A 25,173-nucleotide genomic window follows, 5' to 3' on the forward strand; every position below is an offset into this window, starting at 1 on the left:
GCCAGCTGCCACCTCACAGAGATGGCTTTCCTGACCCTCCAGTCCATATTCTATCACATTATTATTTTTATTTTCATAGCACTATTTGAAACAATCTCATAGTGTTATTCATTTGTCTTCTCCACAAGCATATAACTCCATGACTACTGGGGCCTTATTTGTCATGCTCATTGCTTTACTCCCCAGCTTCCTATACCTGTGCTTGACATACAGTAGGTGCCTACTGAATGTTAATGAATGTTGAATCATTGCTAAAGCAAATGATTGGGGAAGTGGGCACTTGTACCTCTTCTCCAAGGCTGAAAAAAAAAAAGTCAGTATTACGGAGACTGAAAAAAAAAAAGAACACGTGGCTACTGCTTCCAAACTGGTTCGAGAAGAAAGGAGCAGCAGCAGCCTTTAAGAAGTCATGGTGGCTCCTGAACCGGCCCTTTCTCAGAATGTGTCAATTTACATGCTGTTTTATGCCAATGGAGCACTCCTGAGAATAAGACAAGGTGCACCATGACCAGGTGCTGCATATGAGGACAGAACTGGAGGCCAGAGACATGGCCGGTGCTGGAACAGAGCTGAGAGCAGGGATTATCCCACTCACCTTCCTGTGTCCGCATCTAGCATGGCAATAGCAGAGCAGGTGCTCTGTGAGCAACTATTGAACTGCCCTGAGCAGACAGCTCAGCAGACAGGTGACTTACAGAAACTTTGTGCAGAACTCGGTACCTTGCTTTACAAACATTCCTACTCAATAAGTTCTCAATTGAAGTGTGTTAAAGATTCTCTTAAGTTCAGACTATGCATTTAAATATAAGCACACACACAGATCATGTTTTGGCTAAGATTCATGTCATTTATTTATTCAACAAACAACTGAGTATCTTCTATGTTCCAGGCCATGTCCTTAGCACTGGGAATGGAGAAAAACCCTGGCCATCAAAGAGCTCACAGTCTAGCGGGGGCAAAAGATACATAAGTAAATAAATATAATGTAGACATGAAAAGGGGACCACTATGGGAGGCAAGAGGACAGAGGAAGCCGATTCTATGGTTAATGTCCATAGGAAAGGAAGACATGGCATTTTTTGTGAAGAACACACGAGGCAATGGCTCTCAAAGTGTGGCTGGTGAATTACCTACGTCTGAATCATCCGGAGCACACATTAAAATGCAGGTTCCCAGAGCTTTCTGCAAAGATTATGATTCAGCAGGCTGAAGTTTGGGACTTGGGAATCTACATTTTGAAATGCTCAAGGTAATTCTACTTCAACTTAAAGTTTGAGAACCTGGCAATAAGGTTTGCTTGTTCAACTGGAATGAAGAATAATCTGCACATCTGAAATGTTAACTTGTGTTGGTCTTTAATGACAAGCAGGGGGAGAAGAGGAAGGGAGCTGACATTTATTAAACTCTACTGTAGTCTATAAATTAATTCTCAAAATAATCCTATGAGGTAGATATTATTATTATCCCCATTTGACAGATGAATAAACAGAGTTTAAATGATTTGTTCAATGTTACAGAACTAATGAACTGCAACATTGACATCTGAACCCAGATTGATTTAACTCTAAAGCTTGTCCACTTTCTATAATACCATGTTGTAACAGGGACAAATTTGCTGATTAATGTTACAATTTTCTTTTAGTTCTTTTCCAGATCTTTCTAGGTAAATATGAAGAACAGCCAGATGGTGCTTTGATCATGTCCAATGTAACTGTCCATGGATATAACCCTTCCTTGGCAAGTGGGGATTTAGGGAAAACCTGTAAGGAACAATAATAAACTGAGCAGCCAGTTCTTATTTATTTACCTATTTATTTTTCCCATCATCTTCTCACCCACTGGTGGAGGTGTTATGAAAATGTACTGTGACTAGGAACTGGGTCCATCTGGATGGAAAAGCAAACATAACTGGATACCCACGAAAGCAGCTCTACCTGATGCTAAAGATTCCTGGGACTCAAAATATCCAGACTCAAGTTCTTCAAAAATGAACTGTCAGGCCTTAGCCAGGTAGCTCATTTGGTTAGTATCATCTTAATACACCAAGGTTGTGGGTTTGATCCCCAGTCAGGGTACATATAGGAATAACCAATGAAAGCATAACAAGTTGATGTTTCTCTCTCTCTCTCTCTCTCAAATCAATAAGTAAAATAAGAAAATTTTAAATTAAAAATGAACTTTCAGGACCAGAGATACGTCTAGAATTTGCATTAGGAAACAGCTCAGTCTTTAGAGAAACTTTGAAAGGTTAGCAGCTTGGTTAAACAAACACTGTCTGTCTCCTTCTAAAATTATTTTTATTTATTTATTCATTTTAGAAGAGAGAGAGAGAGAGAGAAGAGGGGGAGGAGCAGGAAGCCTCAACTCCCATATGTGCCTTGACCGGGCAATCCCAGGGTTTTGAACTGGCGACCTCAGCGTTCCAGGTCGACGCTTTATCCACTGCACCACCACAGGTCAGGCCTGTCTCTTTCTTTTATCTTTTTTTTTTTTCAATAATTTTATTTTTTTAATGGGGCGACATCAATAAATCAGGATACGTATATTCAAAGATAACAAGTCCAGGTTATCTTGTCGTTCAATTATGTTGCATACCCATCACCCAAAGTCAGATTGTCCTCTGTCACCTTCTATCTAGTTTTCTTTGTGCCCCTTCCCCTCCCCCCGTAACCACCACACTCTTATCAATGTCTCTTAGTTTCACTTTTATGTCCCACCTATGTATGGAATAATGCAGTTCCTGGTTTTTTCTGATTTACTTATTTCGCTTTGTATAATGTTATCAAGATCCCACCATTTTGCTGTAAATGATCTGATGTCATCATTTCTTATGGCTGAGTAGTATTCCATAGTGTATATGTGCTACATCTTCTTTATCCAGTCATCCATTGACGGGCTTTTTGGTTGTTTCCATGTCCTGGCCACTGTGAACAATGCTGCAATGAACATGGGGCTGCATGTGTCTTTACGTATCAATGTTTCTGAGTTTTGGGGGTATATACCCAGTAGAGGGATTGCTGGGTCATAAGGTAGTTCTATTTTCAGTTTTTTGAGGAACCACCATACTTTCTTCCATAATGGTTGTACTACTTTACATTCCCACCAACAGTGAATGAGGGTTCCTTTTTCTCCACAGCCTCTCCAACATTTGCTATTACCTGTCTTGTTAATAATAGCTAATCTAACAGGTGTGAGGTGGTATCTCATTGCAGTTTTGATTTGCATTTCTCTAATAACTAAAGAAGATGAGCATCTTTTCATATATCTGTTGGCCATTTGTATTTCTTCCTGGGAGAAGTGTCTGTTCATGTCCTCTTCCCATTTTTTTATTGGATTGTTTGTTTGTTTGTTGTTGAGTTTTATGAGTTCTTTGTATATTTTGGATATTAGGCCCTTATCTGAGCTGTTGTTTGAAAATATCATTTCCCATTTAGTTGGCTGTCTCTTTATTTTGTTATCAGTTTCTCTTGCTGAGCAAAAACTTCTTAGTCTAATGTAGTCCCATTCATTAATTTTTGCCTTCACTTCTCTTGCCTTTGGAGTCAAATTCATAAAATGCTCTTTAAAACCCAGGTCCATGAGTTGAGTACCTATGTCTTCTTCTATGTACTTAATTGTTTCAGGTCTTATGTTTAGATCTTTGATCCATTTTGAGTTAATTTTAGTACAGGGGGACAAACTGTAGTCCAGTTTCATTCTTTTGCATGTGGCTTTCCAGTTTTCCCAGCACCATTTATTGAAGAGGCTTTCTTTTCTCCATTGTGTGTTGTTGGCCCCTTTATCAAAAATTATTTGACTATATATATGTGGTTTTATTTCTGGGTTTTCTATCCTGTTCCATTGGTCTGAGTGTCTATTTTTCTGCCAATACCATGCTGTTTTGATTGTCGTGGCCTTATAATATAGTTTGAAGTCAGGTATTGTAATGCCCCCAGCTTCATTCTTTTTCTTTAGAATTACTTTGGCTATTTGGGTTTTTTTATAGTTCCATATAAATCTGATGATTTTTTGCTCCATTTCTTTAAAAAATGTCATTGGAATTTTGATGGGAATTGCATTAAATTTGTATATTGCTTTGGGTAATATGGCCATCTTGATTATATTTATTCTTCCTAACCAAGAGCAAGGTATATTCTTCCATCTCATTATATCTTTTTTGATTTCCCTTAACAATGGTTCATAGTTTTCATTATATAAGTCCTTTACATTCTTTGTTATGTTTATTCCTAAGTATTTTTTTTGTTGCAATCGTGAAGGGGATTATTCTTTTGAGTTCGTTCTCAATTGTTTCATTGTTGGCATATAGAAAGGCTATTGACTTCTGTATGTTAATTTTGTATCCTGCGACCTTACTGTATTGGCTTATTGTTTCTAGTAGTCTTTTTGTGGATTCTTTGGGGTTTTCGATGTATAGGATCATATCATCTGCAAAAAGTGATACCTTTACTTCTTCTTTTCCGATATGGATGCCTTTTATTTCTTTGTCTTGTCTGATTGCTCTGGCTAGAACCTCTAGTACCACATTAAATAAGAGTGGAGAGAGTGGACAACCCTGTCTTGTTCCTGATTTAAGGGGGAAAGCCTTCAGTTTAGTGCCATTTAATATGATGTTAGCTGATGGTTTATCATATATGGCCTTTATCATGTTGAGATATTTTCCTTCTATACCCATTTTGTTGAGAGTCTTAAACATAAAATTATGTTGTATTTTATCGAAAGCCTTTTCTGCGTCTATTGATAAGATCATGTGGTTTTTGTTCTTTGTTTTGTTGATATGGCGTATTACGTTAACCGTTTTACATATGTTGAACCATCCTTGAGATTCTGGGATGAATCCCACTTGATCATGATGTATTATTTTTTTAATATGTTGTATTCAATTTGCTAGTATTTTTTTAGTATTTTAGCATCTGTATTCATTAGAGATATTGGTCTGTAGTTTTCTTTTTTTGTGCCATCCTTGCCTGGTTTTGGTATGAGGGTTATGTTGGCCTCATAAAATGTGTTTGGAAGTATTGCTTCTTCTTCAATTTTTTGGAAGACTTTCACTAGAATAGGAACCAAGTCTTCTTTGAATGTTTGATAAAATTCGCTGGTATAGCCGTCAGGGCCTGGACTTTTATTTTTGGGGAGGTTTTTAATGGTTTTTTCTATTTCTTCTCTACTAATTGGTCTGTTTAGTCTTTCTGCTTCTTCTTGACTCAGTCTAGAAAGGTTGTATTGTTCTAAGAATTTATCCATTTCTTCTAGGTTGTTGAATTTAGTGGCATAAAGTTTTTCATAGTATTCTACAATAATCCTTTGTATATCTACGGTGTCCGTGGTGATTTCTCCTCTTTCATTTTGGATTTTGTTTATATGAGTTCTTTCTCTTTTTTCCTTGGTAAGTCTTGCCAAGGGTTTGTCAATTTTGTTGATGTTTTCAAAGAACCAGCTCCTTGTTCTATTAATTTTTTCTATAGTTTTTCTGTTCTCTATTTCATTTATTTCTGCTCTGATTTTTATTATCTCCTTTCTTCGGCTGGTTTTGGGTTGTCTTTGTTCTTCTTTTTCTAGTTCCTTAAGGTGTGAAGTTAAGTGGTTTACTTGGGCTCTCTCGTTTGTTCATATATGCCTGAAGTGATATGAACTTCCCTCTTATCACTGCTTTTGCTGCATCCCATAGATTCTGATATGTCGTATTGTCATTTTCATTAGTCTATATATATCTTTGATCTCTGCACTTATTTCTTCTTTGACCCATTCATTTGTTAAAAGTATGTTGTTTAGTTTCCACATTTTTGTGGGATTTTTTTCCTCCTTTTTGCAGTTGAATTCTAGTTTCAAAGGCCTGTCTCTTTCTAAACACAGACTCAGAGGTACAACAAAATAGACACAGCTCAGAAAATAATGGTAAGTCCAACTCCATTTAAAGAACCCAGGGTGGCCCTGGCAGGTTGGCTCAATGGTAGAGTGTCCGCCTGGTGTGTGGATGTCCTGGGTTCAATTCCCTGTCAGGGCACACAGGAGAAGCACCCATCTGCTCCTCCACCCCTACCCCTCTCACTTCTCTCTCTCTCACTCCCTCCCTCTCCTGTAGCCATAGCTCAGTTGGAGTGAGTTGGCCCTGGGCACTGAGGATGGCTCCATGGCCTCCATGTCAGGTACTAAGAATAGCTCGATTGCTGAGCAATGGAGCAATATCCCAGATGGGCAGAGCATCGCCCCTAGTGGGCTTTCTGGGTGGATCCCAGTAGGGGTGCTTGCAGGAGTCTGTCTCTGCCTCCCCTCCTCTCACTGAACAAAAAAACTTAGGGACAAGCCCAGCCTGTAATGAAAAATGAAGAAAACAAACAAACACAAAAGCTCTTAAGTCCTGGTTACATTCCCACTCACCATATTTAGTGCCACATAACCAGATCTCAGGCAGCAGCAAAGTGGAGCAGGTCAGAGCAAGAAAAGGGAAGGCATAGTAAAGGCAGTTGACAACAATAATGAAGGTTGGGGGGGGGCTGGGACCTCAGGTTCAGAAGGTTGGTGTGTAAACACCACCCTCCTCTCTTATTGAGCTTGGAGCCATACAGTGACACTACAAACCACATGGGAGATTCCAGCCCTGGAGAGCTCCTCTCTCATTTTTTGGTGTTTCAAGCAACCACTGAGTTCAAAGATTAGTTTTGTTCAAAGCAGCTCACAGCACTGACTCTATGGACAGTACATAGCTTAGATTTCACTGCTGAGTGTAACAAAGATTTTTGTAAGCCAGACTTTATCTTTTTGCTATATTTTCTCCACACCCAATCTGGGAGAATTTGCTTCCATCCACTTTTCATATAATGCCAGCATGGCTTAGAGTTGTTTAAAAAATAAAACAACAAAAAAACACAACATGCAAAATGAACTGATCCTTCCTTACAAAAAAGTTGATTTATTTACACTGCACTGATTTACCCCTTCCAAATACACAGTTCTAAACGGCAGAGTTAAATGAGCAGGTGCCACAAACCATGGTTTAAAAATATGCAGGCACTGTACCTGCGTGTTTAAATATAACTAAAATCTACTGATACTTCAAGCCAGCTACAAAAAAGGCAACTCCAGTGGCATCTAGATGAAGTCTTAATCCTGACTGCAGTATCAGGCTGTTCTAGAGTCTAAACAGAATATTTTGGTTATGCTTTTGGCCAGCTAACTGGTACAAGGGAAAGAGTATGTAAAGCCCGTATCTAACTAGAGTAGGTCTTCAAGTTCATAAAAATGAGGAACTATGTGCATTTGGGAGCTGTGCCATCAAAATGTCCAGAATGCAAATGCACTTGTAACAAAATGCCACACTGTGTAAAATCAAGTTAACTATCCTGTGGATCCCTGGCTGTCTCTGATTATGAGTTCAAACACTTAAAAAGGAAACTTCAAGTATGCTGAGGTAATTAACAGTATGTTTGCATACCTTTGTTCCTGAATATCAAGTAATAGGGCTCACTTCCATAATTACTTCTTGCATAAGCACACAGGGCCACTCATTATAGAGGCTGAGCTCCTGAGAATTCAAGGGTGTTGGTGGGCTCTAGACTATCAGAGCTGAGCAGACTCTGTAAGGAGCCAACCCTTATAACTCTTAAGTCTTATCCTGATTCTGGGCACATTTCAGTTCCGCTCCAAGTCCACTTTGCTCCAGTTCAGCGATGACAGACATATATTTGAACTCATTTGGTCTGAAGTTAAAGGTCTCCACTAACCCGTAGGTCTCCTTCCGATTAGTGGCATAGAAGAGTTGAACTTGGTTGGCAATGCACTGTGCCTCAGCAACATTCTGCAAGATAGAAAGAATATTGAGTCCCTCCTGCACAGGACCACAAAGCTCTGTATTTGAGTCCTGTGGCAAGTGGGCCCTCACCCAGGAGTCACTGCTTCAGGAAGCTTCCCTGACTTCTTGACCTCCTAGATCTTAGTTAGTGCCCCTTCTCTGTGTACCCAAATTACCTGATGCTTACCTCTATTGCAGATTTATCATACTTGTATTATAGTTGTCCTTTCCCCCCTTTTCCTTTTTGTCTATCTTTCCTAGTAGGAATTCCTCAAAGTACGTGTGCTGTTTCACATCTCTGCACATAGTGACATCTGGTGTATGTTTGAATAAATTAATGCATATATTCAAATTTTTCCTTCATTCAGTTCCTTTATAACTGTTAAGTATATTTCAAGGAAGGAAAAAGAACAGTAGTTACCCAGCTCCAAGAACTAGTTTGTGAGTATGTACTAAGTTCTTGACTAACAAGTCATACTCAAATCAAAGCTGTTCCTGATATCACTAGAAAGCTAGTGCCAAAGCCAGCTATGAGAGTTCTACATTTTATCTATAAATTCTATGACACTCCTCCCTTTGATGGAGCCCAGTTTACCTTTCCTCGAGTATAGGCTGTACTTACTATCTTCTAACAGACTACTGTGGAATCATGAGGAATGACTTCTGCTATTAAGTCACAAAAGAAACTGTAGTTTCTGTCTTTTCTCTCTTGAATCACTTGTTGTGGGAAAGTCAGTTGCCATGTCATGAGGACATTTAAGTAGCCCTACAGAGAAGCCAACATGGCAAGAAAATGAGGCCTCCTACCAGCAGCCATGAGAGTGTGGTCAGGGTAGATCCTCAAGCCTAATCAATCTTCAGAGGACTGTAGCCCTACCCAACATCTTGACAGCAACTTCATGAGAGACTGAGCCAGAACCACTCAGTTCTTCTGCTCCTGAACTCCTGACCCATACAAACTAAGAGGTAATAAATTTTTGTTTTAAGCCACTATATTGGAGTAATTTGCTATGCAGTCATTTCTACCTAATGCACCAGCAAAGCCCCAGGGAAGAAAAGAGGTCACCTTCTCAAAAGATCAGAGGCAGGGAAATGGCAACCAGACCACTCTATGTAACAGAGGTGGGGTCAGGATATGGGCTACACTCTTGAAATCTTACAAAAGAATGACTTCAAACAACTCTTACTTTTGCTACCAATACATTTACCAGCTCTTGCTAGTAAGAGGCACTTATTATTCTCCACTTAAGAGGGTGGAGAAGCAGATGGAGAAGCGCCCATCTGCTTCTCCACCCCTCCCCCTCTCCTTCCTCTCTGTCTCTCTCTTCCCCTCCTGCAGCCAAGGCTCCATTGGAGCAAAGTTGGCCCGGGCGCTGAGGATGGCTCTGTGGCCTCTGCCTCAGGTGCTAGAATGGCTCTGGTTGCAATACAGCGACACCCCAGATGGGCAGAGCATTGCTCCCTGGTGGGTGTGCCAGGTGGATCCTGGTTGGGTGCATGCGGGAGTCTGTCTGACTGCCTCCCCGTTTCCAACTTCAGAAAAATACAAAAAACAAACAAACAAACAAACAAAAACCTGACTGTCAAAGTGTGCCATGTCTAGCTACAGAATGATGAAGACAGGTTTATAAATACCCTAGGCTGCTTTTTCTCCATTCCCTCCTCCGATGAGGCTTTCTGGTCATTTTCTCATAAGCAGGTACTAATCTCTAAGACTGGATCTGCAATCAAGTCTTTTTCCAGAATGCTAGCTATTTCAAATTAATAGAATTTCAGAGCTGGCAGGGGCCTCAGAGATCACTCATCCTCATTTAATAAGCCAGAAAACCAAAGCAGATGAGATCCAGGGATAAGCCCAAGGTCATGTGGCTAGCATGTGGCAGAGCCAGGACCAGACCTCTGGACTCCCAAGCTGGTACTCCCTCCACTTCACCCTGAAATGGTTTATGGGGGCAAGATAATTAAGATTGATTGTTGGGCAGATAAAATATATTATGCTCACTTTGTTAAAGATGGTGCTGTCCAAGTGGAAGCCCGTCACCCAGGTTATTGCTTGGGATGGGCGTGATTATGTTAATATGTGTTGGGGGAGGGCTTTTGCGCCAAAAGGTTTTAAAAGGAAGAGTGATTACGTTCTAGGAGGAGTCCATGCTGTAGGAGAGCAGAGAAAGGCCATATGGAGGAGGCCAGAAGAAGTAGCCAAGATGGCGGAGTGCTGAAGGAAAAGCCAGTTTGTGCAGAGAGGAGATAGGGAACAGAGGTGAATGAGACTGGTGAGGTTAGAAACCTTTGATTCTAGGAAACTCAGATAAGTCAGTAGCTTTGGGAACCCTGAATGAAAAAGGGAAGTGTTTTCCCACTGTGTATGTTACTTGCCCGTTGGGTGCAAGCTAGGATTAAAGGTAATGGCCCACCATCCTCCGACTCCACCATTTCTTTGCCGTCTGTCTGAATCAAATGCAAACCTGCATTGGCCAGGCGGCTATGATGGTGGCCACGGCTACTGGCCATACATCGACCAAGGTCATTACTTTGGCTTTATCAATTTTACCTTTTTCATACTCAAACATGCCTCAAGAGCAAACCATTTCTAAAGCAAGCGCACTGCCATAATCCACAGCAGATATCACCATTCTCTTAGCCCCTGAACTGTAGGGCCTCTGACAATCCACTTTATCTGAGGCTTAGGACGGTGGAGGTAGGGCTTATCTTGGGTGTGTTCACTGACAATGCTGTTCTATCAGCAGAGTCCTAGGGGTTCTGTGGAGGTGCCTCAGGTCCCTTCATCTCTATTTCAGCTGCTCTATCCTAGGGTTTACATAGTAAGATTTTGTTTGGATAAAGGGTTCCTCCCACCAATTTGAAGACCACTAGTGTGGTGGGCAGGGATGTAAACATGGAACTATGTGCCTCTGTCTCTCAAGGGTTATGGAAGGCATCCAGCTCCTTATTCACCCCCTGCCTTTTGTTCTCTTAACTCTCAAGATGAAGCAGTATCCTCCTCTTTCTAAGATCCAATATAAACATACAGGGTGGGGCAAAAGTAGGTTTACAATTGTGAGTATGAAAAAGTTTTCTTGTATTATTACTTAGTAATTATTGTATTATTTTCCATATGAAAAACTATAAACCTACTTTTGCCCCACCCTGTATTAACTGCCTGTGTTGCTCAATAAGGAGGAGGTTTATTAACAAACCTGATTTCTCCTTCTCTTTCAACCTTCATAGCTATGATCAATTTACCAAGCCGTGCCCATTTTACTCCCTATATATTTCTGGGGTTATTCTCTCCCCTCCAATGACTCTTTTGTGCCTTCAGGATAGAGCCAAACCTCTAAACATAACCCACCAAACCTCCTTTTTTATATATCAGTGATAGCAAACTGTTTTAATACCACAAGTCATTGTATGCCTCCTAACATTTACTTACACTATTTTGCTCTGTCTGGAGCATTTTCCTCCCCCTTCAACCTTTCTTTACCTGGCTAAATTCTGGCTCATCTTTGAAGGTTCAGCACAGGTTCATATCTAGAAAGTCTTCTTCCTCCTCTGGGTCAGAGACCACTGCCCACCAAAGGTTGTGCATGTCTCTATCTGCATTTACTGCATTTCAATGAAATCATCTATTGACATAGCCATGGAACCAGATAAGGTTTTTTAATATTCTACTAAATTTTTAGAATTCAAGTTAATTAAGAAGAAACCTCTAGTTTCCACGTATTTCTATTTTTTTTTTCTTCATTTTTCCGAAGCTGGAAACGGGGAGGCAGTCAGACAGACTCCCGCATGCGCCCGACCGGGATCCACCCGGCATGCCCACCAGGGGGCGATGCTCTGCCCCTCCGGGGCGTCGCTCTGCCTTGTCCAGAGCCATTCCAGCGCCTGAGGCAGAGGCCACAGAGCCATCCCCAGCGCCCGGGCCATCTTTTGCTCCAATGGAGCCTTGCTGCGGGAGGGGAAGAGAGAGACAGAGAGGAAGGAGAGGGGGAGAGGTGGAGAGGCAAATGGGCACCTCTCCTGTGTGCCCTGGCCGGGAATCGAACCCGGGACTCCTGCACGCCAGGCCAACGCTCTACCGCTGAGCCAACTGGCCAGGGCTCCACGTATTTCTATTCATTTGCTTTACTATATTTGGAAATACTATGCCTTAAAGTGCAAACTCATGCACAAGTATGCTGGTGATCATATATTCATATTACATTTCTAGGTTTCCCATCTCTGAATCACACACGTCTACCATAACTTCTAACATGTCTAGTCCTGTACAGCAGCTCCTCGAATAACATCATTTCATTCCATGTTGTTTTGTTATAATGTTGATGAGACGCCATAGGAACTTAACTGCTGTATACATTAATTAACCTGTGGTAAAACTGGTTTTGTTATATGCTGTTTTGCTGCAATTCCAAGACCCAACTGACAACATCAAGTGAGGACTTAACTGTATTACACTGGTCGTTCACAGTCATGTTGCCTTATACAAGGCAAATATGGGGGTGGGTTGGGGCAAAAGTACGTTTATAATTGTAAGTACATGAAACACATATGTTATTTTTGTATTATTATTCATTAATTACTGTATTATTTTACAACTGTAAACTTACTTTTGCCCCCAACCTATATATACTATCTATATACTGTTGAATGTTATGAAGCCAAAAAGCAAATTCTTTTCTTTTTTTTTTTCTTTTTTTTTTTTGTGGCAGAGACAGAGAGAGTCAGAGAGTGGGACAGATAGCGACAGACAGACAGGAAGGGAGAGAGATGAGAAACATCAATTCTTCATTGCAGTTCTTTAGTTGTTCATTGATTGATTTCTCATATGTGCCTTGACTGGGGGGCTACAGCAGACCGAGTGACTCCTTGCTTGAGCCAGAAACCTTGGGCTCAAGCTGGTGAGCCTTGTTCAAACCAGATGAGCCCGCACTCAAGCTGGCGACCTCAGGGTCTCGAACCTGGGTCCTCCACATCCCAGTCTGACGCTCTATCCACTGTGCCACCGCCTGGTCAGGCTCTTCTTCTTTTTTTAATCTATTCATTTTAGAGAGGAGAGAGAGAGAGAGAGAAGGAGGGAGGAGCAGGAAGCATCAACTCCTATATGTGCCTTGCGAGGCAAGCCTGGAGTTTTGAACTGGCAACCTCAGCATTCTAGGTTGACACTTTATCCATTGCACCACCACAGTTCAGGCTCCAGGAAGCAAATTCTAATGATGATGGGAACTGTGCAGAAGTTTGAGGCCACCAAAGTGAGGTGGTCAAAATGCCAAAGTAGAAGGGTCTCTCCTCTGACCTCTAGAGTCCATTTTTTATATGGTTAGAGGCTCTACATTGCTGAAGACCAGAAAACAGAGTATAATCTACATCTCACTCCTTTTAAACCTTGTCATTATTGGTAACTAAATTCTCTCCAAATCTCAGCTGAAAACACCTACACTTTTTCAACTATTTCCTATCTTTTAAGTTCACCCCTAATGTCAAAAATCTTGTTAACTCCACTAGGACTCATAATTCTGTCTCTAACTTTCCTTATGTTTTCACTTCCCTCTTTGTCCAGCTCCCACTTCATGGTCAATAATCATAATCATTCCTTTTCCTTTACCTTTAACTTCCTGGGTCCTATTTTACTTCATTATACCACTTGGCTAAACCATAACCCTGTAGTTAAATCCAACGCTCAGCCCTCTCTTTCTGTGCCTGTGCCTGCACAGCCATTCTCTTCCATTTTCTGAGACCACTGGAAGGCATACACTTTCTGTAAAGGGATAGACAGTTAATATTCTATGCTCCAAGGGCCTGAAAATCTTTGACGCAACTACTCAACTCTCTGTTGCAGAGCTAAAACAGCCATAGATAATGTGTAAATGATAACATGACTCTGTTCCAATAAAACTTTTACAGCAACTGGCCCTGGCCGGTTGGCTCAGCGGTAGAGCGTCGGCCTGGCGTGTGGGGGACCCGGGTTCGATTCCCGGCCAGGGCACATAGGAGAAGCGCCCATTTGCTTCTCCACTCCCACCCCCCTCCTTCCTCTCTGTCTCTCTCTTCCCCTCCCGCAGCCAGGGCTCCATTGGAGCAAAGATGGCCCGGGCGCTGAGGATGGCGCCTTGGCCTTTGCCCCAGGCGCTAGAGTGGCTCTGGTCACGGAGGAGCGACACCCCGGAGGGGCAGAGCATCGCCCCCTGGTGGGCAGAGCATCGCCCCTGGTGGGCGTGCTGGGTGGATCCCGGTCGGGCGCATGCGGGAGTCTGTCTGACTGTCTCTCCCCGTTTCCAGCTTCAGAAAAATACAAAAAAAAACCAAAAACACTTTTACAGCAACTAAAATATGAATTTCATATACAGTGTACTTCCACAGCCCATGAAATATTCTTCTTCTTTAGGATTCTCCCTCATCCCAACCATTTAAAGATGTAGAACACATTCTTAACTCATGGGCATTCTAAAAACAGTGGGTTGGGTTTGGCCCACAGGCTGTAGTTCACTGACTTCAGTCCTGGACAATAATTTCAGACTTTCTTTTCCACTCAAATGTCCAACACCTATTCTTCCATCCTCATTCTCAGCTAATGACCTTTCTTTCTTTTAACTAACCAATCTCAAGCTGGCAACCTCGGGGTCTCGAACCTGGGTCCTCCACATCCTTGTCTGACGCTCTATCCACTGCGCCACCGCGTGGTCAGGCATGATTGATGCTTCTCATCTCTTTCTGTTCCTGTCTGTCTGTCCCTATCTCTCTCTCTCTCTCTCTCTCTCTCTCTCTCTGTAAAAAAAAAAGGGGGGGGGGAGTTTCTGTGACAAGAAGGAGAGAATAGGGCATTAGCTGGAAGGGAAAAGTAGGAATGAGAGTGTTTTGTGTGTGGGTAGGTCTGGGAATGAGGGAAATAAATCAACAGGAGAGAAGCCAGGCTATAAGGACACAAATACAGTTAACTGGATAGAGCTGGTGGGAACCTATAGAATTTCTTTCTCATTTCTCTCTATTCCTGTCTGTCTGTCCCTATCTATCCCTCTCTCTGTCTCTGTAAAAAAAAAAAAAAAAAAAAGCATCAATCATCAGTTTTTCATTGCGACACCTTAGTTGTTTGTTGATTGCTTTCTCATACGTGCCTTGACCGGGGGCCTTCAGCAGATCGAGTAAACCCCTTGCTCGAGCCAGCGACCTTGGGTCCAAGCTGGTGAGCTTTTGCTCAAACCAGATGAGCAACCTCAGGGTCTCAAACCTAAGTCCTCCACATCCCAGTCCAATGCTCTATCCACTGCGCCATCACCTGGTCAGGCAGAAAACCCTTTTTGAGGATTTGTTTATGCTTACTCTAATTTCTCTTGCCATCCTCCTTTAAATGCACTCCAATTATGTGTTTATCCTACTGTTCTTTTGAAATTTCCCTATAAAGGACCCCCATGACTTCCATGTTGTGAAAGGTAGTAAATTCTCAGTCCTCATCTCATTTTCCCTATCAGCAAGTGAGAGCTGGCAAGATGAGCACTTCCTATTCCTTGAAACATCTTATTTTAGCTTCCAAGGCATTGTATCATCTTAGCTTTCTGCTAACATCACTCACTGACTTGTTCCTTTTAACTCTTCTGTGCTGATGCTTCTTCATCTCTGCCAGGCTCAGTTCTTAGACTTCTTCTTTTTCCTACCTCCATTTACTTCCTTGGTGATTTCATACAGGCTCATGGCCTCACATAATAATCTGTATGCTGAAAACCCCTATATTTATAGCTCCAACCTGCTCCTCTCTTCTGAACTCTAGACTCACATGTCTAACTTCCTACTAACTTGGAAATCTAATAGGCATCTCAGATTTAACGTGCCCACAACTGAGCTCCTGATCATCCTGCCAAACCTTTTCCTCTCACAATCTTGTCTATCTCAGTAAGTGGCAACTCTATCCTTCAGGATAGGATTTTAGATAACTTTCAGTTGAGTATAATGGGTGGAAGGAAGAATGAAAAAAGAAGGGCAGAACAGTTTCTCAAGAAATAATAGGGAAGTCGAGTCCCAACTCTGTCCAAGACTTAGGACGTACAGCTATTAGAAATACTAGCTGAGTGCCATCACTTTTTCCTTCCTTGTACACAGCTGGTGAGAGAGGAAAAATAAGTGGGTGTTTTAATGAAAAAAATCTCAGGAAAAAGAGGCATGCAAGTGGGCAGTATCTTGAGGACATCCTGAACTTAAATGCTGCCAGATAAATGAGACTAAAATGAATAAAGGCTAGACAAACAGGTGGTACAGTAATACAGAAAACTGCTCCTGGCCCTGGATATGCAGAAAGAACAAACACAATGGATATCATTGCTTCAGGTATATGGTTGATGCTCTTTCCCAGGGAATGGGAAAAGGAGCAAGGGAAATTACTATGTATGTACAAGGAATGTTGTTGTACCTGTGATCAGTGTGGAGAACTATTCCAGACTTTGAATCCTGCTCTACACTTACGAAGTCATTTGCTTGTCCACAGTCTCTTACCAAAAATGCGTAGAGCCAGATGTGTTATGAAATGAGAATTTTTTAATTTTAGAAGGTAATAGGTGCAGTGTTTTCAAAGCGTTTGGACTTCAAAACAAGAAGTGATTGAGGAGCTGTACTAATTTCAACTTGAAGAGCTTGAGCAAGACATAATTTTTGTCAACTCTAATTAAGAAACAAATTCATGTAGATCTCTCTAATTTTACCTCTCTTGAGTTTTTGCTAAAGAATAATACGTTCAGGGTAAATGCAAAGAGGTAAAAACTGATTCTTACCAGAAATGTAGAATCCATTTCTGCTGTCATCAGTACTATGCCCTTTTCTTCTTTAAGTTCAGGGTAGTGATATAAAATCAGTTGGCTGGCTGCAGCTTCCCCTCGGGTCTATAAGGAAGAACACTTATCAAGGCTCAATAAGGTACCACCACAAAACTGCAATTTCAGAGCAATAGAAAGTCTGGAGGAAATTCTGGCTCTTACCATCCCCTTGGGTATCTAGTGAGTTGGAAGACTGGTATGTGGGGGGAGGTTAGGCCTACCAAGGCACGGTCAAAGTGACAGTTTGCACAGTGTTATTTGTGTCTTCAATTGTAAAAGGTTTGGCTTTTTTCCCAGAAAATGTTTACAGTAGGCAGTGAATCCTTCATCATGGCCATATATTTAAAAACAATGCGGCACAGGAAGCTACCAAATCAAGTTCTAAAGAAAGCAATATGCCTGTGTAATTGCCACTTTTATGGACTAGTGCATTTCACAGTTGAAACCTACTCCCCTTGGCTGGCTCTGAAGACTGAGCTCTTTTAAGCGGTAGCAAACAGCTGGAGAGTTTGCACACGGGCCAGATTTGTAATGTGCAGTTTTAAAATACAATCTGGGTGGGAGGTGGGGGGGGGGGGAGAAGAATGAGAACATCATAATTTCATGAAGAATAGACAGGGCAGTAGTTACTAGACCTCAACTCAGACTAGGAAGAGAGACTGGGTTCAAAGCTAAAGCCCTCATATAGTGTTGGAGGAAACAACTATACATTCAGAAAAAGATCTCTGGGTTTCACCTCTAAACTTTCAGCAGGAGTCCTTTTAAATATCAATATCTAAGTATTTCTAGGGTACTTTTAATAATTCAGCCTCTCAGTTCTCCTCAACATACTTCTATACTGATTATTTTGATCATAACTACATTTCCGGATCTTTTTCTTATACTTGTATATGAGCTTCATGAGTGAGGAACTTTGGCTCATAAGTATCTAGGTCCTAACATAATTTCCAATACCACAGCATAATGGTTAAGTTCACAGACTTTGGAGTCAATAACCTGGAGTTAATCAACCCCAGCTCTACCACTTGTTAGCAGTTTGAACTAACTTCTCCAAGCCCACTTTCTTCTCTGTAAATAGAAATAATAATAGGTACTATCTCATAGGATATTTGTGAGAATTAAACGACAAGATATAGAAATATATGGCACGTAGTATAACAAATGCTGGGTATTATAGTATGTGCCCAATAAATGATTGCAAGAATTATAAAATAACAAAGAACTCCTCATTCTATTTTGAACTCCCTTTACCCCAACTTCAAAGTCATTATAATTTGGCCTCCAAATATAGAATATCAACCCTAGTTATGATCTGATATAAAATAGTGAAATTTATTTAAAAGCTTCAAATGCTTTGGATCAAACTTAATCTAATATTTGGGAATAAAAAAAGAAGAAGAAGGAAGGAAGCAAATAAAACAATACCTATGGAATGAAAACTATGCACTTAGCGCCTTGGAAAGTGCTAACCTGATGAATAAAACTCATGTTAAGACATGGAGCCTACCTTACGGTTAACAAGATAAACACCGTAACTCACCCATATTTGTTAAGTGAAGCACATGCAGTACATGTTTTAAAGAGGTCTGGGGAAGAGACAGGAGAGAGTCTGAAGTAGTCAGAGAACATGCTTTTGGGTCTTTTCTAATTTCTAGTTATTTATTTAATAGCGCCTAGAAAGCTAGCCCAATATACTAAGTATGACAATTAATCAATGCCACAGCAAATACTGCTGGGAATTAGTAGATATTCTATGTTCTCAAGCCTCAGCAAGGGCTCATGGTCCCACAAAAGGGTAGGACTTTTTCCTCAAGGGGATGAATGAGCACAAGCCACTTACCTGAATATTTATAAGTGCCGTGAAGTGGAGTTCAGTGCCTGACCACTGTCCTACAAAGAACTCATAGCCCTCCCTTCTTGGTAGTGCACATAGAAACTGTGGGAGACAAATAAACAAGGAGGTAGGTGAATAAATAAAATCATTTGTTTTCTGTACAACCACCTGTATCATTCACTCAATTTCTTCAATGTTTGGTTTAAAACATTTTTTTAAAATTATCAAAGTCATACATGATAATTTATGACTTTATTTATTCCTTTTTTTTTTTAGAGAGGAGAGTGAGAGAGAGGGAGGGGGAGAGAGAGAGAGAGAGAGAAGGGAGGAGGAGCAGGAAGCATCAACTCCCATATGTGCCTTGACCAGGCAAGCCCAGGGTTTCGAACTGGCAACCTCAGCGTTCCAGGTTGACACTTTATCCCATTGTACCACCACAGGTCAGGCAATACATGATAATTTAAAATACATACATACATACATACATACATACACTTCCCAACCCACCTAAGAAAAAAAGTATCAGATATCCAATTGGGGCTCTTTATCCATTGTGCCACCACAGATCAGGCAGTATAGTCAGTCCTTTTAATTAATAGTCATGCTAGTGGTGTTTTAATGTGGTTTTAATTTGTATTCCCATTATCACTGAGTACCTTTGTAGGTATTTATCTGCCATTATTCATTGGTGAATTGTCTGAATCTTTTGCCCCCCCCCCTTTTTTTTTAAGTGAGAGAGAGAGGAGAAGGATTAACTTGTAGTTGTGTCACTTTAGTTGTTCACTGATTGCTTCTCCTATGTGCCTTGATGGGGAGGGAGGGCTCCAGCCAAGCCAGTGATCTTGGGCTCAAGCCAGTGACCCCACACTCAAGCCTGATGAGGCTGCACTCAAGCCAGTGACCTTGGGGTTTCAAAACTGGGAACTCAGCCTGACCAGGTGGTGGTGCAGTGGATAGAGCGTCGGACTGCGATGCGGAAGGACCCAGGTTCGAGACCCCGAGGTCGCCAGCTTGAGCGCGGGCTCATCTGACTTGAGCAAAGAGCTCACCAGCTTGGACCCAAGGTCGCTGGCTCCAGCAGGGGGTTACTCGGTCTGCTGAAGGCCCACGGTCAAGGCACATGTGAGAAAGCAATCAATGAACAACTAAGAAGTCACAACGCGCAACGAGAAACTGATGATTGATACTTCTCATCTCTCTCTGTTCCTGTCTGTCTGTCCCTGTCTATCTCTGCCTCTGTAAAAACAAAAACAAAAACAAAAAAACCCTAGGAACTCAGCATCCCAGGTCGACGCTCTACCTGCTGCGCCACCACCAGTCCGGCCTTGCCCATTTGTTAATTGTTAACTGAACTGCCTGTCTTATTATTAAGTTGTATTAGTTTTTGTATTTTTTTTTTTTTTGTATTTTTTCTGAAGTTAGAAGTGGGAGATAGTCAGACAGACTCCTGCATGCGCCTGACCGGGATCCACCTGGCATGTCCACCAGGGGGTGATGCTCTGCCCATCTGGGGTGTTGCTCCCTTGCAGCCAGAGCCATGTTAGTGCCTGAGGTGGAGGCCATGGAGCCATCCTCAGCACCTGGGTCAACTTTGCTCCAATGGAGCCTTGGCTGAGGGAGGGGAAGAGAGAGATAGAAAGAAAGCAGATTGGGAAGGGTGGAGAAGCAGATGGGTGCTTCTCCTGTGTGCCCTGACCAGGAATCAAACTCAGAACTTCCACATGCCAGGCCAACGCTCTACCTTTGAGCCAACTGGCCAGGGTGAGTTTTATAGTATTCTAAATACAACACATTTGTCAATATATGTCTGCAAATACTTTCTCCTAGTCTGTGGCTTATCTTTTCATTTTCATAACAATGTCTTCTGAGAAGTAAAAACTTTTAATTTTTATTGGAGTAAAATATACATTATATAAAAGTTACCATTTTGACTATTTTTTCCATTATAACTATTTTAAATATATAATTCAGTGGCATTAAGTACATTCATGATGTTGCACAACCATTACCATCATTCATCTCCATAAATTTTTCATCTTCCTAAGCTGAAACTCCATATTCATTAAACAAATAGTTCCCTATCCCTTTTCCCCACAGTTCCTGGCAACCACCATTCTACTTTCTATCTATAAATTTGACCAACCTAAGTACCTCATTTATATGTGCAATCATACAGTATTTGTCCTTTCGTGACCAGCTTATTTCACTTAGCTTAATGTCTTCAAGGTCCATTCCTTTTATATATATATATATATATATATATATATATATATATATATATATATATATATATATTATATACATAAATACACACACACACACACATTTTATTTATCCATTCATCTATCAATGGACACAGGTTGCTTTTACCTTTTGGCTATTGTGACCAATGCTTCTATGAACATGGGTATACAAATAGAAATTTTTAATTTTGACGAAATGTAATTTATTGATATTTTTCTTTTAATAGTTTGTGCTTTTTGTGATGTACTTAAGAAATCTTTGCTAAATCCACCATCACTAAGATTCAATCTAAGATCACCAAAAACAAGATCACTAAGATTCTATTACCTATTTTGAGTTAATTGTTGGATAGGTATGTGGCAAGAGTAAGATTTTCCTTTCCCCCAACTAATTACCCTGGCCCCTTTGCTGAAAAACAATGAACCACACATATGTTGGCCCATTTCTGAATTATCTACTCTGTTCCATTGGTCTTTACATCTATTTTTATGCCAGTACCATACTGTCTTCATTATTGCAGCTTTATAATAAGTCTTGAAATCAGACAATGTAAATCCTCTTAACTGTTCTTTTTCAAAATTGTTTTGTTATTCTAGGTATTTTGGATATCCAAATAAAATTTTAAAATCAGTTTGTCAACTTTTTTAAAAAAGCGTTTTGCCTGACCAGGTGGTGGCGAAGTGGATAGAGCATTGGACTGGGATGCGGAAGACCCAGGTTCGAGACCCTGAGGTTGCCAGCTTGAGCGCGGGCTCATCTGGTTTGAGCAAAGCTCACCAACTTGGACCCAAGGTCGCTGGCTTGAGCAAGGAATTACTTGGTCTGATGTAGCCCCACAGTCAAGGCACAAACATATGAGAAAGTAATCAATGAATAACTAAGGTGTTGCAACGAAAAACTGATTAATGCTTCTCATCTCTGTCCGTTCTTGTCTGTCTGTCCCTAACTATCCCTCTCTCTGACTCCCTTTGTCTCTGTAAAAAAAAAAAAAGCCTATTGGGATTTTGATTGGGATTATATTCTAAATATCAATTTGGGGAGAAATGACAACAATATGGAGTCATCTAATCCATGAACATGGTATATCTCTTTATTTACTTAGATGTTTTTATTTTCTTTCAGCAATAGTTGAAAAAATTTTTTTTGAGGAGCCTAGAAATGATTACCAACACAAATTCAGCTGGCCCACCTCACCTATTCCTTTCCCTTAGGTCTTGTAGTAGCTCTTTACTCCAGCAACAATTTCTTAATTCCTTTTAGATACATATAATCAAGATAGCATGACCAAAATTCAAAAGAAAACAGCCAATAAAACAGACACTTAAAGGAAGTTGAAAATATTATGGTCTAAGGTGCTTCATCCAACATTTACTTATACAAGTAGATTAAGATTCAGATCAGGCCCTGGCAGGGTAGCTCAGTTAGTTAGAGTGTTGTCCTAATACACCAACATTGTGGGTTTAATCCTGGTCAGAGCACACACAAGAATCAACCAAATGAATGCATATATAAGTGGAATAACAAATTGATGTTTCTCTGTCTCCCTCTCTCTCTCTAAAATCAACAAATTAAAAAAAATAATAAAGAAATAAAAAAAGGGGCTGAGAGGCCCTGGCCAGTTGGCTCAGTGGTAGAGCATCGGCCTGGCATGCAGAAGTCCCGGGTTCGATTGCCAGCCAGGGCACACAGGAGAAGTGCCCATTTGCTTCTCCACCCCTCCCCCTCTCCTTCCTCTCTGTCTCTCTCTTCCCCTCCCGCAGCCGAGGCTCCATTGGAGCAAAGATGGCCCGGGCGCTGGGGATGGCTCCTTGGCCTCTGCCCCAGGCGCTAGAGTGGCTCTGGTCGCAACAGAGCGACACCCCGGAGGGGCAGAGCATCGCCCCCTGGTGGGCGTGCCGGGTGGATCCCGGTCGGGCGCATGCGGGAGTCTGTCTGTCTCTCCCCGTTTCCAGCTTCGGAAAAATACAAAAAAAAAAAAAAAAGTAAAAAAAAAAAGGGGGGGGGCTGAGATGTATCTAAAAAGTCAGAGACTTATTGGACCAAATTCATATGATATCATAAGGCTAAAAATTTCACTTATCACGCCTGTTGGTGGCAGGCGTCAACCTGGGACACTGAGGTCCCAAGTTCGAAACCCTGAGGTTGCCAGCTTAAGTGCTGGCTCATCGGCTTGTGAGCAGGCTTGCCAATTTAAATGCAGAGCTGCTGACTTGAGTGTGGGACCACCAACATGATCCCAAGGTCATGGCTCAGCTTGAGCCCCTGGGATAAGGCATGTATGAGAAGCAATCAATGAGCAACTAAAGTGATGCATCTACAAGCTGATGTTTCTCATTTCTCCCCCTTCCTATCTCTCTTTCTAAAAAAAGTCACTTATCAGTACAATCAACATATGAGCATCTTTGTTAAATAAACAGAACTTTGACACAAGATAGTATGGAGCATAAAGAGACTGGTTAGAAAACATCCTTGTTTGACAACACTGATAAGCAATCCAGAAACTTACAGTTGGACAGGACTGAGCCCGGTTCCAGATCAGATTAAACTTCTCTTCCTACAGGTTAGAAAGAAATAAAATTCACAAACACAACACATAAAAGTCCGCAATCACACTTAAATTCAGCAAGTCTGAATTCTAATACTAAAATACAAATAAAACAATCTAAGTTCCATCATTTACAAATCCTTCTTATGACAGACGGGAAAAACCAGTTGTATTCTTTGCTGTTCAGTGTCAGATCTGTGTGGGAACACAATACATTCCAAATGCTCCAAGCTCTCCAGGGGACTCTGCCAAGTGTCTGAGATATCAGGTCACTAAGTTTGACTGAGGAAAGGCTAAAAAGGCCTGTTCAAACAATGAGCCACTATTAGAGATCTAAAATATCATAGAAGTGCAGATCTTTTGGCTGTTGAACTTATGGAGGGCACATGTATGTATGTATAAGGATAGAAAAAAAATGGCAATACTCTCACTACAACCAAAAGGCCAGGCTTTATTTTTCCATCTAAGTTTTTCTCCTTAATCTTACACTTACACATGTAATGCTTGGTGTACATGTGTGCCTGATATAAACTGACCCTAGGCTACTTCCTGATTTCGGAAAGAACAATTAAAGAGTTAGCTGATAACACAGTACACCAAGTGCTGTTCTCAATGGTCAAGCATTGGATGGTGACTATCTCCAAGACAGCAATTTCAAGAAGGGGGGAAAACCCACAAGAAAATGCCACTTGCTAAGAAAAAATGCCAGAAAAAGATTAGGAGGAGGTTCCAAGTCAGCTGATATATAGGTTACTTATAAACAAGAAGGGAAGAAATATATGCTAGAGACCCTGTATTAAATTCCAATAGCTTGGAAAACACCAAAAGGAAATAAAAGACTTGAAAATTGCTCAGTGACACGAACTTACACCAAGCTCCCTTGTCAGAGACTTGACTCAAAGAGACATTTCTAAACCAGAAAGAGGGAAAACAAGAGCCATAAATATACCATATGGAGCTCCCAATCTTTGGTACTCAGGGCACAATAAAAACCCTCAGAGCTATAAACTTAAGTTCTCAAGAGGCAATAAACATAGGAAAAGTAAAGGCAACTGCCTGCTAAGGTTAGAGACCTGACCTTCATGTTATAACACTCATTTTCCCCTCCAAACTACTTACAGGAATAACTGCATAGACTGTGTCTTTTGCTGCAAAATACTGCTGCCAAATCTGTACAAAAAAGAGAGTATGTCTGTGACGCGTGGGTAATCTTTTCAACCTGCACCAAGAAATGATGAGGGTTTTCACTGCTCACAGCAACATGCTATTTGACAACAGAAAAAAAACCCAACATGATGCTTTTATTACTAGTACATGATTACAAAAAGATTTAATACCACCTACTCTTCTAGACGATTAAACTGTAACTCTTAATAACAAATTCCTGTCAGAGAAATGGATTCTATGACCTTGTTAATCATTTTTCTCAAGACGTGCCTTGTATGCAATAGACAAGCTCTTCTTTTTTTCTTTTTTTTTCCATATCTTCTCTCTTCTTTCCCCAAACCCAAACTTAGAGTGGGTGTTCTCAGAGCAGGACATCAGGCACTCAGAACCTAGGGTCTAGAGTCAGGTGGACCTGGATACAAATCCCAGTCCCAGTCATTTGCTAGCTATACTATTTTGGATAAATTACTAAAAAATAACTAAATAATATCTCTGTAACCATCAACAAAATAGCAATAGTATCAACCTTACGGGATTGTTGCGAAGATGAGTTGAAATAATGTAGGTTTGTGCTTAGCACAACAGAATTACAATGCGAACTAGAGCCAAAGTGTTTTGAATGCAACAAAGAGGCCCTTAAATCCAAGTTAGGGTATGAGTGCCAGAGGAAAGACACTTGAGGTGCATCTTGAAAATTAGCCAAGTGAACAGGGAGTCTGGGAAGACAAACAGGTAGGACAGAACATAAGGGGTACATTCTAAGTAGAGAATGACAATATTAGCAAAGGCACAGAAGAAGGGGAAG

At 41.1% G+C, this 25,173-nt stretch overlaps 1 protein-coding gene and 1 long non-coding RNA gene across 2 annotated transcripts in view; one reads left to right on the forward strand and one right to left on the reverse strand.

The window, feature by feature from the left end:
• Positions 1-795: 795 nt before the first annotated feature.
• On the forward strand, positions 796-7,292 carry LOC136400101 (uncharacterized). The gene is made up of 2 exons (XR_010750250.1): positions 796-2,461; positions 5,829-7,292. It is a non-coding gene; the product is annotated as an uncharacterized lncRNA (long non-coding RNA).
• ATPAF1 (ATP synthase mitochondrial F1 complex assembly factor 1) overlaps positions 6,888-25,173 on the reverse strand; it is a 31,063-nt gene continuing 12,777 nt past the window's right edge. Inside the window, exons 5-9 of the mRNA XM_066376176.1 lie at positions 24,321-24,371; positions 23,163-23,210; positions 18,419-18,514; positions 16,537-16,644; positions 6,888-7,792 (exon numbers count right to left, since the gene is read on the reverse strand). Of these exons, the coding sequence (XP_066232273.1) occupies positions 7,598-7,792; positions 16,537-16,644; positions 18,419-18,514; positions 23,163-23,210; positions 24,321-24,371 (498 nt within the window). The 3' untranslated portion in view covers positions 6,888-7,597. The remainder of the gene's footprint in view (positions 7,793-16,536; positions 16,645-18,418; positions 18,515-23,162; positions 23,211-24,320; positions 24,372-25,173) is intronic.

Source organism: Saccopteryx leptura, chromosome 3 (genome assembly GCF_036850995.1).
Source record: "Saccopteryx leptura isolate mSacLep1 chromosome 3, mSacLep1_pri_phased_curated, whole genome shotgun sequence".
Lineage (NCBI taxonomy): Eukaryota > Metazoa > Chordata > Mammalia > Chiroptera > Emballonuridae > Saccopteryx > Saccopteryx leptura.